This window comes from Dermatophagoides farinae, chromosome 4 (assembly GCF_024713945.1).
Source record: "Dermatophagoides farinae isolate YC_2012a chromosome 4, ASM2471394v1, whole genome shotgun sequence".
Lineage (NCBI taxonomy): Eukaryota > Metazoa > Arthropoda > Arachnida > Sarcoptiformes > Pyroglyphidae > Dermatophagoides > Dermatophagoides farinae.
The window spans coordinates 6,381,193-6,396,712 of NC_134680.1; the positions used below are offsets into that span (position 1 = coordinate 6,381,193).

The 15,520-nt window shown below is 29.8% G+C and overlaps 1 protein-coding gene across 3 annotated transcripts; it reads left to right on the top strand.

Moving 5' to 3' along the window:
* Positions 1 to 1,971: 1,971 nt before the first annotated feature.
* Positions 1,972 to 14,581, top strand: LOC124490319 (uncharacterized). Of its 3 annotated transcripts, none has more exons than XM_075730951.1 (3): positions 1,972 to 2,806; positions 4,400 to 4,990; positions 10,390 to 14,581. In XM_075730951.1, exon 3 carries the CDS (start codon positions 10,534 to 10,536, stop codon positions 13,462 to 13,464), a length of 2,931 nt encoding a protein of 976 aa, XP_075587066.1. In that variant the 5' UTR covers positions 1,972 to 2,806; positions 4,400 to 4,990; positions 10,390 to 10,533; the 3' UTR covers positions 13,465 to 14,581. The 3 variants fall into 3 exon arrangements, 2 of the variants coding, with proteins under 2 accessions (XP_075587066.1, XP_075587067.1); XR_012832230.1 differs by lacking the exon at positions 10,390 to 14,581 and adding an exon at positions 5,196 to 5,795 and having other exon boundaries at positions 1,978 to 2,806; XM_075730952.1 differs by lacking the exons at positions 1,972 to 2,806; positions 4,400 to 4,990 and adding an exon at positions 10,137 to 10,264.
* The last annotated feature ends 939 nt before the right edge of the window (positions 14,582 to 15,520 follow it).

Below are 15,520 nucleotides of genomic sequence, written 5' to 3' on the forward strand. Positions count from 1 at the left end.
CAAATACGCATGTCATTGGAAAAAATTTTGAAAAATGATGATGATTCTGGTTTCACATTCTGGTTTCATTATCATTTTTTTTCCATTGTTTGTTGAATCTGATGAATTTCATACAGACAATCAAAAAAAAAAAAAAATCACGTGTTTGCAATGAACAAAAAGGTTAAAAGATGCTCAAAATAGCAATACGAATGCGTCCAGAATCGATTCTGTAGTAGTTATTTCCAAGTTTGTTGAAGAATATTTTTTTGTTGTTGTTGTTTTTGAAAATTTCATATAAAGGCGCCAAAATTTTGACAATTTGGATCATTTTGTTTTTTCTCTAAGTGTGTGATACGCCCTTAATTTTTTTTTTTATTTCGAAAAAGAGGATGAGGAGGAGGAGAAATATTGGATCTTTGTCGTCTGTGCTTTTGCAGAAAGAGAAAGATATAGCAATATCAAAGCAGGAGTATGCACAACATGCAACTATCATCATCATCGTCAATATTTTTATGTGTGTGTATGTTGTAAAAATGCAGCTGCAATGGATAAACATACTCCCTCCTCCATGAATGAAAATCATCACAAGTTGGAGAAATTTTTCGGAAAAAAAAATGAAAATTTCTTCTTTTTTTTTACAGAAAAAATTCCGATATGTGTAATAATGATTAGGATTGGAGAACAAAATCTTATCTTAATCAAATTGAGAAAAAAAAACTATATTGATCGATCGATCGATTGATTGATTAGAATCCATATTGCTTCTTAGTATTTATTTATTTTTGTTGTTATTAATTTTGATTCAAGAATAAACTTTTTTTTTTGGATTATGATTCTATTCCTTTGTTACTTTATCATCCTACACAGATATACACAATTTGGTCATTATTAATGGTCTCTCCTTTAATGACAATAACAAAAATAAAAACAAGACAACAAAAAAAATTCCAGCAAAAAAAAGATTCCAAGTACGCGCCAAGAAAGTTTCAACCGATAGAGAGTTTAGATTGTGTTGGTGGTGCTGTTATATGGTTTTGGAAAAATTTGTATTGTACCGAAAAAAAAAGAAAAAAATTTTTTTCGTACCAGAATCGAGAATTTTTTTTTTATTTTGTCTTTTCATTCTGCCAACATATTCTATAGTGCATAGTGTGTGGTGGTTTGAAGAGATGAATCCTAGCAAAAAAGAAAATTTTTTTTCAAAATTGTATGACATACATTTGGTTGTGTATTTGAAAGAGGAAAAATTATTAAGGATACAAAATCTTGAGGTTTTCGTAGTATTTTTTTTTTTTTTTTTTTTTGCTGTATATGTATTGATGTGGGATTGTTGTTGTAGCAGTGGTTGGTGCCAAAGTTATAAGCGGTAAATTTGATGCAATATGAAAAATTGTATTTTTTTTTAATGCTACTACTACCAATTGCATTACGACACACATGCGTGTCATTGGATGAATTTTATCCACATAAAATACAACCTGTGTGTGTGTGTGTGCGTATTATATGTTTGTATAATGTTTTTAGCTACAGTCACAATCATATCTATCATAATTCAGGAATAGTGGTATTTAATTTTACGGTACCAATAATCCGAATCAAAACGTAATCATTACAAACATTGATTGTAGCCAATAACGTTGTTTTACGTAAAACATGAAAAATAACGTAAATAAATAAAAAAAAAATAATATCCCACTTCCACACACACACTCATCCTCATTGGGGTGTGCAAAAAAAAAACGCATTTCATCTCTTTCTTTGCCTTCTTCCTCTTCACACCACAATGAGGGTGATATTTTGTTTTTTTTTTTTACTACAATGTAAAAAAGATACACTGGAAATGAAAAAAAAACGGATGAACATAAACAGCGGTAGTAGCATTTGAAAAAAAAACGAAGAAGAGTAGCGGTTGATGATGATGATGATGATGATCAGGCTACACATATGGAAAACACACACACACAGAGGCAGACATCAAAATCAGGTTTTAGTTTGCATTTAGCATTCAAAGTGTAATGATGTTTTTTTTTCATGAAATGTGATCATCATCATCATTATGGTGTTCTAGTCTTTTGATGAAAAAAAAAAATTTGTTGTTGTATCCATTCCGCTTTTTTATATTATTATTATTAACAAAAAACATACACAGACTGTGTGCCCAATTTTTTTTTTGTGTGTATGTTTTTTTGTTTGTTATTTGATTTTCATTCTTGATTTTGTGTTGGTGGTGGTGGCCGTATTAGTTGACGTGATGACTTGAAGCTTCACATCATCATCATTGTCTATTTTATTTTATTATTAATTCAAATTTCAATTGTGTGTGTTTTGAATTGAATCAAGGTTCTAATATATTTTGATTTTCATTTTCATTCTTATGATTCAAAATTTACAATTTGGCGCGCGTTTTCAAATTTTCAAACAAATTGCTTTTGATTCCGATTCACCATCATCATCATCATCAGCAACAACAACTTGTGTGCCCGACAAACTTTTTTTTTCTTCATCAAACAATTAAAATTTCTTCAGGAAATTCTTGTTTATTTGCCGCTCAACAAATTATTGCATGTGCAATTACATCTTGTTTATATATGAGTGTGTGTGTATGTATGATGTTTTTGTTATTGTGACAATTGTTTTTTTTTTGTTATTCAAAAAACAAAACAAAACAGGAAATCGAATCCATTTTTTGCTTCATGTTCCGTCATTTATGAACGAATCTAATTCGTTCGATTCTGTGAAAACATTCGAATTTTTTTTTATTTGGAAAAATTCCGTAACGAAAAAAACTTCCATTAAACTTTTTTTTGCAATCAAACTTTCTAAGGTAAGTTTTTTTTTCATTTTCTTTGTTTCTTTGACAAACTTTTACTTTGAATTCATGTGTAATGATTGAGTTTTCATAATCATCATCGTCGTCCAGTAAGCAACAACAGCAGCATTATATTCTCGTAAAAAAATATCGGTTTTTTGTTTGCAAATATTTATCAGCAACCGATGTGTATTTTTTAATGAAATCAAAAAAAAATTTGGCTTTTGTGATTGTGTGTGTTTTGGACACGCGCATACTCCATGATTCATGATGATGATAATTTTTTTGTTTTTTTTTTTAAATAATGATGTGATAATAATTTCTTTTGTAGCATATCATAGTATATCGTGTTCACTAATAGTGTGTGTTTTTTTTAGTGATAAATAGTATTTTTTTTCCATTTTGATAAAATTGGCCATCATCAATTTCCATCTTCATTATCCTTCCCAAAGAAAAAAAAAGACTCATATAGCAGATATATGTTGCGCGTAATTTTTTTCGCCTTTCTCCACTTATGGTGGACAATTGTAAATATCGTATCGGATCCTCAATAATACACATTTTTTTTTATTATTTATTTTTCTAAAGAGAATTTTGTTGTTGTTTTTTTTCGTATTTATTTTTGTTGTCATGTTTTAGATTCGAATCGTGAATGCTTCTGCTTATTTTTTTTTTTTTTTTTTTGGATATTTCTACTCGATTAATGTATATGTGTGTGTGGATATATGGTAAAATAAAGTAGTGGTAAATAGATGATGTAGTTGATAGATAGATGGATGGATGGATGTCCTGTCCTGTTTTGTGTCCTGTATTTTTTTGTGTGTGTGTGTATTATCGAATATATGAATAAGTGGTGCACTCTATCGATACATTTTTAATACGAAATATTTTTTTGATGTGAAAAAATTCAAATTTTTCAATTCCGAATGTAAAGAAAAGAATTGGTTTTTTTTTTAAATTTTCTTGTTCTTGTAATAACACGCGAATGAATGATACACAGTGTGTGTCTCACCTGGTTGATTGACTACCTACGCTAGCTTTTGGTTCGCGCGTATGTTCTCATTTTCGTTTGTGTGTGTGTGTATGAGTGAGAGAGAAAGAGATAGACGACGACCCTACATGCCTTGACATCCGGCCATTGCTCGATTAGTTTAGTTCACTTTAGTTCAGTTTTTTGCGCGAGCTTTTTTAGCTTGCTTAAAACGATGAATGAATGAATGAGTGTTGAATGGTTGGTGACCGATCGTTCGTCTGCCCGTCTGTTCGTCCATCCGCATGTTGTTGTGTGGCAAACTTCCTCCCCTAAACAAAATCAAAAAAAAACATCATCATCAGCTTGTTAGTGAATTTGCGCGCTTAAGAAAAATTCATGGCAGGTGCGTTATAGGAAAATGAAATATAAAAAAAAACCTTGGTCCATATGGACCAAGCTCAAGCTTTCTATAGCTTGTCAAGGTTTTCTGTCAGTATTTATTTATTGTCAAGTTTATTTTTCTTATTAAAATTTTACAGAATTTTTTTTCTTTCAATTTGACTTATAAATAGCATGATAATCATTTTTTTTCTCTATTTGATGATTTCAAATTTATATTTTCTATAAATAATTAGGTTATATTCAAAATCAACAACAATAACAACAACAACGACGACGAAGAAGCCTTGCAATTTTTTTTCTGGCCTTTTTTTATTCATCAGATCAACAACAGCGATATATCCACATCATAAACAGAATTTTTTTTTCTAAAATAAAAAGCAAAGAAAAAGAACAACGAACCTGAAAAACCAAACGAAACAAAAAAAACAATAACAATAACCTTGCAATCAAATAAACAAAACATCAGAATCAGTGAAATTGAATTCAATAACAACATCATTCTTGTTGTTGTTGTTGTTGTTATAACAGAATCGTCATCATCTTTGTTGTTATTTTTATTTGAAATTAAACACCACTCACACACACACACACACACACACTACTTGTATTCAACAACAACAACAACAAACAAACACAAATCATCACCCGAAAAAAAACAAATCTGAAAGAAAAAAAAAAATTTCCAAAGAAAAGTAATTTTTTTTTCTATTCAACTTTCTTCATCTCCACTGGAACTCTGGAACAAACAAACAGAAAAAAACATTCAGCTACAACAACAACAACAACAACAAAATTGATGATAAAACAAGAAAATTCAACACAAGGTTAGTGTTTTTTAATTTTTTATTATTAAAATCAATTGATTAACTGATTATGATGATGATGATGATAATCATTTTGATTATCGATATTAATCTTGTTGTTTTTTTCGTTGGATTTTTTTGAATGGTTTTTTTACAGGTTAAAATTCTTGTTTTTTTTTTTGCTAATCAAAAAAATTTTTTTTTTCTCTCTCTCTCTCTTTACCAGTGGTTTTTGTTTCCAAATCTTTACTTTTTTTATCTTCATTTTTGTGTGCGATGAATATTATATGATGATGATGAGAAAACAAAGAAATTACCGAAGAAATAGATTCGGTTGGCGAAAAACATTTTTTTTATGCGTGGTGTTTGAAAAAAACGGACCAAAACAAATTCTTACTGACTGACTGACTGACTGAATGACTGAATTTTTTGTTGATGTAGTTGATGATGTGACAAAATCCTACAAGTTTCTCGTTGTTTTGTTAGTTTCATCATAACAAAAAATACCATATTTGTACATCACATAGCAAAAAAAAGAAAAAATTTTGACATTTTGTTTAGTTTTGTTTTCCATTCCATTTTATTATATAATTCAAAAACGACCATTTGTATACAATGTAGATTTCCATTTTTTCTACAACCAACAACGGCGGCAGCGGCCACAGCAGCAGCAGCAAATGGCAGCAGATACATACAACAATTTGCTACAAATTGAATTGAAGATTCTTGTTAATTGATGATAATTCTGTAAAAAAAAATCATTATTATTATTCTTGGAATTGTGAATTTGAAAAAAAATGATGATGATGATAATAATTAAGGTGAAAGGAGGATTAAATATATGAATTTTTTTTGTGCTTTATTTTCTGATGATGAAATTTTCTTTTTTTTTTTGTTACTAATTGTACTTTTTTTCACAGGTAACTAAATAACAGCCAAAGATGATGATAATTCTGTGGGAAAATTTTCCTAAAATTTATTGCCGGGAAATTTTCTTAATTTTTTTTTTTTTGTTTAGCCTTTTTTTCTTTTCTCTTTTTTGGTCATTTTGGGAATTTTTCGCTGTATAAAACAAACAGAAAGTAATGTTGAAAAAAAATTGCTGTCCAAGAACCTGCTTCTTTATTTTATATTTTGCTTGTAAAAAAAAACCATGATGAAAATGCGCGGCATTTTCTTTTCATACAGTACAAATGCGCAACAAGGTGTCCCACTTTTTTTTTCTCTCTCTCTGCATTGTTTCACTAGGTAAATTGACTGGTTGAATAAGAGAACAAGAAAGAGTGATTGATAGAGAATGGAATATGAAAAACAAGAAAAAAAAACAGAGTTGTTTCCATTGTGAATAACCGGATCGGACAAAATTGATGATGATGGTCAATATTAATTCAACAGCATACATATTACCCTCGATTCTCTTTTTTTTTGTTTTGATTTGGTTCCATTTTTTTTTCTCCAAATGTGTATTAGCAAATGTCTTTTGTCCCTGTTTTTGAAATAATAATTCAGGTATCCATTGGATACCGTTTGTTTTTGTTCTTCTTTGATCTTTTTAACATGAAAAAGATTTTCGGTTGTTTGTTTGCATTTTCCGGCAAACAAAAATGAAAAGATTTTTGTATGATGATAATATAATTCTGTATATATTGGATCCAGGGGTATTATACAAATTCATTAAAACATAAAATCTCAACAACATTGGCAATGGTAATATATATTTCAGTGTAAATGTTGTATGTATCCCTGACATATATATGCATCACTCTATAGCATAGTAGTAGTGGTATTAGTAACTGAATGAATTAAATGCTCAGTTATATTTTCATGTTCATTGTTTGATACCACTGCCACCATCATAATTATTACTACTACTACTACTACTATTAATTTTTGAAAGTGTCAACAAAATTAACTTTTGTAATTTTTTTTTCTTGGTTAGTTTGGACCTGTCGTATTTATAGGTAGGTATATGTCATTGGAACAAACGCAGGGTCAATTTGAAAACCTGACAAGATTGATATAAAGGATTGATTAATCAAAAATTATCATCATCAACATTATGATGATTATCAATGGAAAATTTTTCATTTTCAACAAAACAAAACAAAAAATCGATATCTCATTTCCAATACATTTCTTTTTTTTTTTTTTTTTTGCTCAATATTGCAACATTCCATACATACAGATAAAAAAAAATACCAGATTAGAGAAAAAAAAATTTTTTTCTTTTGGTTTGTAAATTTAGTACCTTACTTGTGGTTTTTGATATATGATAAATATTTTAGTAGTAGTTTGGCCATCAAGTGTGTGTGTGTGTGTGTGTGCGTTTGATAATGATTTTTGATGCTAATTGATAATTTTTTTTTGTTGTTGCGTTTCTATTGATTATTGATGATGATGAAAATCTATTTTTAAAAAAAAAATTATATTGATCATTACGCGATTTACTCGTGAAAAGAACAAAAAAAAATTAAATCAAAAATTAAACAGTGAAAACAAAAATAACTGCGTACATCATCATCATCTTATTATTATGCTATTCCTATCTATGTGATAATTTTGTGATTTATTTATTTTTTTTTTTTTTTTTGCTGGAAAAATATGTGATGTTTTAATGTGTCAAAATTTTTGGTTTTAGTTCAGAGTTCCAGAATTGTTTTGAAAATGAAAAGAAAAAATCCATATGGATCGACCATTAATGTTTGTGTGTATATATGGTGGGTATAGTATATATACAGAAACGTTTCCCTGAAATGCACGTGCACGATTTATTTATTTTTTCTCTCTTGTCTAGTAGCACGCGTTTTTTTCTGGTTAGATTTTTCTTTCCATCTTCCTCCTCCTCTCTATTTTTTTTTTTTTTTGCTGTTGTTGTAGATGTTCTGGGTCTGGATCTGGTTCTAGTCTGGCAGATGTCCTCTTTATGCTAGTTGTGTTTGTTCAGTTCATTGTGTCTGTGTGTATAAAAGCGCTCGAATAATAAAAAAAATGGCTGTGTGTGTGTGTGTTGTATTGTGTTAGCTGGTTGGGTTTTTTTTCTAGATCATCGATGATGATGACTCATACCCAAAGTTTTTTTTCTGTTGTTCTAGGGACATGTGTTTTCACAAACCAAGAGAGAATATACAGAATTATCTAGAATGACTGAAATTCCCATTTTTTTGGGTAAATAATGGGTTGGATTTTTTTTTTTTGTTCATTGTTTTGTTTCTTGATTTAGTTTTGAATCCAAATCAGAAACTGATTTGGATTGAAACTAGATCACACACACACACAATGAAACAAACAAACAAACAAAAATTGCAGCTACTATCACAATAACAACAACAACAACAACAACATTGATAGCATCAAAACAAAATGGGGAAAAAAAAATCTTTATTTGATTTGATGATGAAGAAGCTCTTTTTTCTCTTTGTGTGTGTGTGTGTAGGATGAACGAAACAATTTGAAAGTCATCGACACCATCTCTATATATCTATTGATCGAATTTGTTTGTTAGTTTGTTCGTGTGTGTGTTTTTCATATTCAAACTCAATGAAATGGAATTTGAAATGAAAAAAAACAGTTTTTTTTCTGATTTCCAAGTTTTAAGTTCAAAAAAAAAAAAAATTTCCAAGATAAGATTTTACGTTTTCTGTCGTTTTTTTTTCTCCTTGACAGTGGCAATCACATATATGTGTGTGTTTATGATAATCATTGTGTCATTGTCATAGTAATTTAAATTTTTTATCTGTTACTGATCACTATTGGGCCCTTGTATAATTTCCGGCTCTAGTAATGATGATGATGATGATGATGATGCCATCTAATGGTCATCAAAAATGGATGAAATGAAAAATCAACAGGTATTTGTAATTGTTCCAAGATTTTTTTTTGTTACATTCCAAGTTTGTCGATTGGTGCGCTACAATCGCTAGTGTTGGGCGCCATATGCATTCACACACACACAAAATTCAGTGTTGTGTTGTTGTTGATGATGATGTGTGTAGAGAAAATCTTTTTTTTTTTTTTTTTGATTCAAAGAATGAATATAAATTTCTCTTTCCATTATTTCCAACACATTACAAACTTGGTCATATCCAGATCAAGAGAGAGAGAGAGAAAGAGATCTTTTTCATGTTAAAATAGCCGACAACTGTATCAACTGCATCAAATCAAAGAATTTATTTTGTATAAAAATATTCTGGCCATTCTGTATGATTATTATTGATCAATCATTGATCGATTCGAATTATTTAGATGATAAATTCATTGCTTTTTTTCATCGTTTTACATTCGAAAAACGAAAAACCTGTGTTCACTGCGTTTTTCATTAGAAAAAAAAACCGAATATAACAAATACACACAGACATTTATATATATAGAGAGAGAAATAGAGAAACTTTTTTTGTGTTGACCTAGATTTTCTTATACATCGTCCACTTCTACTCAATCATTTGTTGCTTGCTTCAGCAGCAGCAGCAACAACAACAACAAAAAGAAGTAAAACGTGAAAGATGGCCCGTTAGATTTTTTTTTTTTGTTTTTATGTGTTCCACACACACACACACATGCATACACATTTCATTCATTCAAGCGGGAAGCTATATCAAATGAAAAATATAGACAGAACAACAACAACAACAACAACACTTGGAACGAATGTGGATGGATGGATAGAAACAAAAATTTGAAAAAAAAATCATAAAATTTTGAAAAGAAAAATAAAACTAGCTTTTAACAAACAAACAAACAAGCAAAAGGAGGGAGGAAAGGAGAATCTATCCATCGTCAACGACAAAGACAGAGCTAGAGAGAGAGAGAGAGAATAAAGAAAAGAAAACCTGTATTTAGACGCCATCCATACAATGAATAAGGCGCCAATATTATAAATCAACTGCATAAAAAATAAACTAACGGCAAACATAATTGAGAAAATGTATTCGCATGCAACAAGTGTGTGTGTGTGTGTGTATGATAAGTGAATTGAAAAACTTTCAACTGTGTAAAATATCCAAACACACACAAATCCACCAAAAAGTCACATCACCATCATCATTATTTATTTTTTTTTCTAGAAAAAAAAAATTATTGAAAAAAAAGAGACAAGAAAATAAAATATGGACAGCAATCAAAGAGAGAAACGAAGAAAAAAAATGGCAAAAAAAAAGAATGATATTTTTTCATACACGTAGATATATATATACGAAGTTTAAAGAAAAAATAAAAAAAAAGAAAAGAAAATGGTGAAAATAAAATACATTTATTTTGCGAAGGACCGTTGTTGTTGTTGTTGTTGAATATTTTTGTTATGTATGTGTGTGTGTGTTTTGATATTCATTTTTTTTTGTAGAATATTCTTGATTGATTGATTAAATGACAAATTCTAATCTGATTTTTTTTATTTGTTTGTTTCTTTTTTTGTTGTGTGTGTGTAGAATCATCAGTATCGTAATCATCACTACTAGTGGACAACATAATGTTTCGTTGTTTGTGAATCAACAAGTTTTTCTTTTTTTTTTTGTTTGTTTGTTTGTTCTGATTTTTTTTTTGTTTTCTGACGATTATACCAAATTAACGATATGCTTTTTGAGCTTAATTTTTCAAAAATTGTCAATGATATTTCAACAGCAGCAGCAGCAGCAGCAGCGACAACAACAACAACAACAACAATGTCTTCATCATTGCCACCACCATCATCATCACCACCGACAACTACGGTAGAGGTAGTAGCAGCAGCAGCAGCAACAACAACAACAAATACAATTACAAATGTTGAATTTTGTCATCTTGATAATAAACATATTGATAATGATGATCATATATTGATTAGTCAACACGAACAATCATCAATGGTTAATGGTTCAATGAAACGTAAATTTGATAATAATGGTGATGAATCGGAAATATTATTACTATCACCATCAAAAAAATTGGCTATTGAATCATCATCGATGATGCCGACTATTTCGGCAACAACAACAAAATTACTTACTATACAAAATAATAATGATGATGATGATCATGATAATCAATTGCCAACAATAATGAAAAGTACGGCTATTTTAACATCATCACAATCATCAGATTATTATGATAATGTTGTTGTTGATAATGATGATTCTGATGTTGATGAAGATGATTCCGATGATGATGATGATGATGACGATGATGAAGATTCTGATGAAGATTCCGATGATTATGAAGATGATGATGATGATGAAGAAGAAGAAGAAGAATGTGGTGACATTGAAAAAGTTGATCTCGTTTATAATCATCATCATCATCACCATCATCCGCATCATTCAGATCTAATCTATCAATCATCGAGCAATGAATTTCTTAGTAATAATAATAATAATGATTCTCAACAACAAAGACGAGTCTCCTCCTCATCATCTTGTTCGACAACAGAAATTTTATCATCCACCTCCCAACAACCGGATTATCCTGAAAGCCAATCTACATCCTCCTCCCCATCATCATCAACTTCCTTAACGGTAACGCCTATAACAACAACAACAACAACAACAATGCCTTTAATAAGCACAACGAATGATACAATCACAGATATTATTATCGATGATCCAACGATAACGATTACAAATAATGATGATAATCATCAAGAATATTATTGTTCATATAATATGTTACCATCATTACAACAACAATATAATACAACAAAAGCTGTTCGTAATAGCAATAATAATAATCTATTAAGACAACGGCAACAAATATTTAATTTATCCATGTGTAAATTGAATCGTTTTCGTCAACAATCATCGGATATATCATTACATCGTTCGGTAATGATTTGTAATACATTACGTATGTTGGAAAAAGAATTAGAACGTGATGGCCTTAAAGTTAATGTTAGTCCAAATGGTATACCATTTTTATCGCCAGTATCATCTGTAGCACCTGTTGATATATTGCCTTCATTACAATCGCAATCACAACCGCTACAACCACAACAGCCTTTATCATTGGAACATCATCATAATCATCATCATGGCGATGTTCCATTTGATCCATCAATATCGGATGTCCATTCTCATCAACAACAATCTACAATGTATCAATCAGCTTATTCTTCATCTTCATCATCTGTCCAGAATTCATGTGAATCATCATCATCGTTACCATCAATAACATCGACAGTGACAACAGCTACAGATTCATTAATTAATGGTAATGATTATGATAAATATTTTACTACCATTGAATGTTCATCATCATCGGGTCGTGCAACACCATTTATTAGATCATCATCGAATGATGATGATGATAATAATAATTCCTGTAACAATTCAAATAACATTGATGGCAATGTTTTTTGGCCAACAACAAACAACAACAGCAGCAGCAGCAACAATGATGTTCAAATGACAAATTTGGATACAAATAATGTTGATGGTTGGAATAATTCCATCAATTCATTTGATGATTCACCATCATCATTATCATCGTCGATGACAATTGATGATTCCTTAACGGCGACTACGAGGTCGACAACTACAACGGAGCTTACAAAATCTACCACAACAAAAACAACAACAGAAGCAGCAGTAGTAGCAGCAGCGACTTTAATTACATCCGATCCAATTGTAACATCATGTACGAATACCACCAACTGTTCAACACCATCATCATTATCGACAACAGTATCGACTATATCGATACAACCACCACTACTACCACTTTCATCGATAACAACAACAACAACATCGGCAACGGCGGCGGTAACAAATCTAATCACATCATATTCAATGATGAATCCATATCATCATCATCATCATCATCATGCAACCTATTCAACAACAACAACAACAACATCAAATGATACAGAAATATTTGATGATATTGATCTATCATTATATGATTTTGATCTAATATCACCATTATCACCACCGTCATCATTATCATCATCACCATCAACAACAACGACAACAACAACAACAAATCTAATAAATAAACAGCAAATTATATCAGCTGAAGATTTAATACGTAATATAAATAATAACAACAATAATAATTCATCCAATTTACAATCATTATCATCATCAAATAATCACCATTCATTATTGAATGGTTTTCATCAAACAAATTTAAATTCATCGTCATCATCATCATTATCATCATCTGGTCAAATTTTTACCTCATCATCATCCAATATAAATACGACGACGATGACAATAAATAATAATCCGATGAATGGTATTGGTGGTGGTGGTGGTGGTGGTATCGGTGTTTCAATGGCAATATCAACATCATCATTGCCAATAACCGGATCATCATTATCGAATAATTTTGGTAATCAAACAGCAACTACAAATATATCGACAACGATGGTTCCAAATAATAACAACAACAACAACAACAACAATGGTGGTGGTAATAGTTTACATTTTAGTAATACTACAACCGCTGCTGCTGCAATACGTTTATATAAAACATCGGATGAAAGAGATCAACAAACGATCAATGCAACAACGATTAAATGCCATAATTAATCAATCAATCAGACAGACAGACTGATATGCCTTTTTTTTGATCGCTCGACATTTTCAATGAAAAAAAAGTTCCAAATAACAATTGTGTTCCAAAACAAGTTTTTCATCTTCTTTGTTGCTTTACTCTTTTTTTTGCTGTTATTGTTGTTGTTGTTGTACCAGAACTTTAAATTCAAATCCTAAAACAACAACAACAACAACAAACCTAATGACTAAATGAATGAATCAATCGAACTTGTTGATGAATTTGATTTTCGTTTTTTTTCTTTCTTTCTCTTTGTCCTTATTGATTATTCTTTCTACACCCACACATACCCACACACACACACACACATGATCATATTTCGTTGTTTAAATCTGAGAAATATATATTTTTTCGACAAAAAAAAATTTTTTTTTTCATCTTTGTCACTTTGTTATGAATTTTTCTTCTTTTTTCATCTTTATTTTGATTTTTGACTTTTTTTCATAAATGTCATATATACATACAGACACACAGACACACGCGCTGTGTTTGTTTTTTTTTGCCCACTCAATGCCAATTTTGTTGTTTTGTTTTTTTGCATTTTCGCATTTTACAATCTGATCAATGTGCGATTATCATCAACTCATCATCATCATCATCATCATCATCATCTGGATTTTACTCAAATGGACGCGAATCTCTTTTTTTATATTTTCTTTTTTTTTTTTTGCTTTGTTTTCATTTTTTTTCATTTTTTCATTTCTTGTTGTTAATATTATTTATAAATATTTGCAAGTTTATCATCATCAAAAAAAAGAAAAGAAAAAACATTTATATTTATATATATATACAGGATACAATTTCATTCATTCAATGAGACCTGAAGAAGCCAATATATATATGAAAAAAAACCGGTGCAAACACAACTCGACTCCAACTAAAACAAACCAACAGATTGTGAATCTCTACAACACACACACACACAGCAAAACGCCTTTTTTTGTACAATGACAACAGTATCTCCTGAATTTTTCTCACTCTCTCTCTCTCTCTCTCTCTCTCTGAATTATTGTAATGTAATTATTAACTTATTAATTAAAAAAAAAAAATTTCCTGAAAGGATTAAAAAATTGTTTTGAAAACTTTCTTTGAACGTTTTTTTTTGAGATTTTGTTTTTTTTTTCATTACAAAACAAAATGCAATGAAACCAAAAACAAACAACCCACACACACACACACAGACAGACATACACCAATATTGTGCATTTCCGGTCTCAAGTTTTTTTTCTCATTTCATCATTATTCTGTATATTTATTCGAAATGATTCAATTCATTAGAATCACGTGAAACCACAGCAAGAATACGAGAATCATCATTTATTATTTGGCCAAAAAAAAAAATGTTTTTTTTGCGTTGAACCACCACCACCAACACTACCACATCTGATGATGGATTGATTGTTTTTGATTTTCAAAAAAAAAACACAAGAAAAAATCCATTAATCATCATCATCATCATCGTCATTTGTATTTTTGTTTATAAATTATATGATGATCATTATTGATAATAAAAATTGAATATTAAAAAAAATGAATCCAAATTTTATGCCCAATCATCATCATCATCATCATCATCATCATCATTGAGAATCGTTATGTTGATGATGATGAATATTCAAGTGATGAACTTTGGAATTTTTTCATTTGTCTGTCCTAAAAAATTTATTTATCCAGGTTAATATCATCATTATGATCTAATTAACTTTATAATGAAAGTTTTTTTTGTTTGTTTCAAATTCTGGAATTCTGTTGAATCATTTTCATCGTAAGTGCGTGTGTGATTGAAATTCAAGGCGAAAAAACAAATATGGTCGACAAACAAATGGAAATTTGAATTTTATTTTATTTTTTGTGTGTGTGTGTGTCTATTTTTAGTCTATGACAATTTTGTTTTTGGGTTTCGTTTTTTTTTCCATTTTGTTCACTCAACGTTTGTTCATTCATTCATTCATTCATTCATTCATTCGTTTTGTTCGTTTATTTTTCTTGCCATCATCATCAATTTTTGTTGTTGTTGTTGTTTTTGTATTC

What these genes read in the sequence shown, in the direction of transcription:
- LOC124490319 (XM_075730951.1), top strand. Translation starts at nt 10,534, where the DNA reads ATGCTTTTTGAGCTTAATTTTTCAAAAATTGTCAATGATATTTCAACA.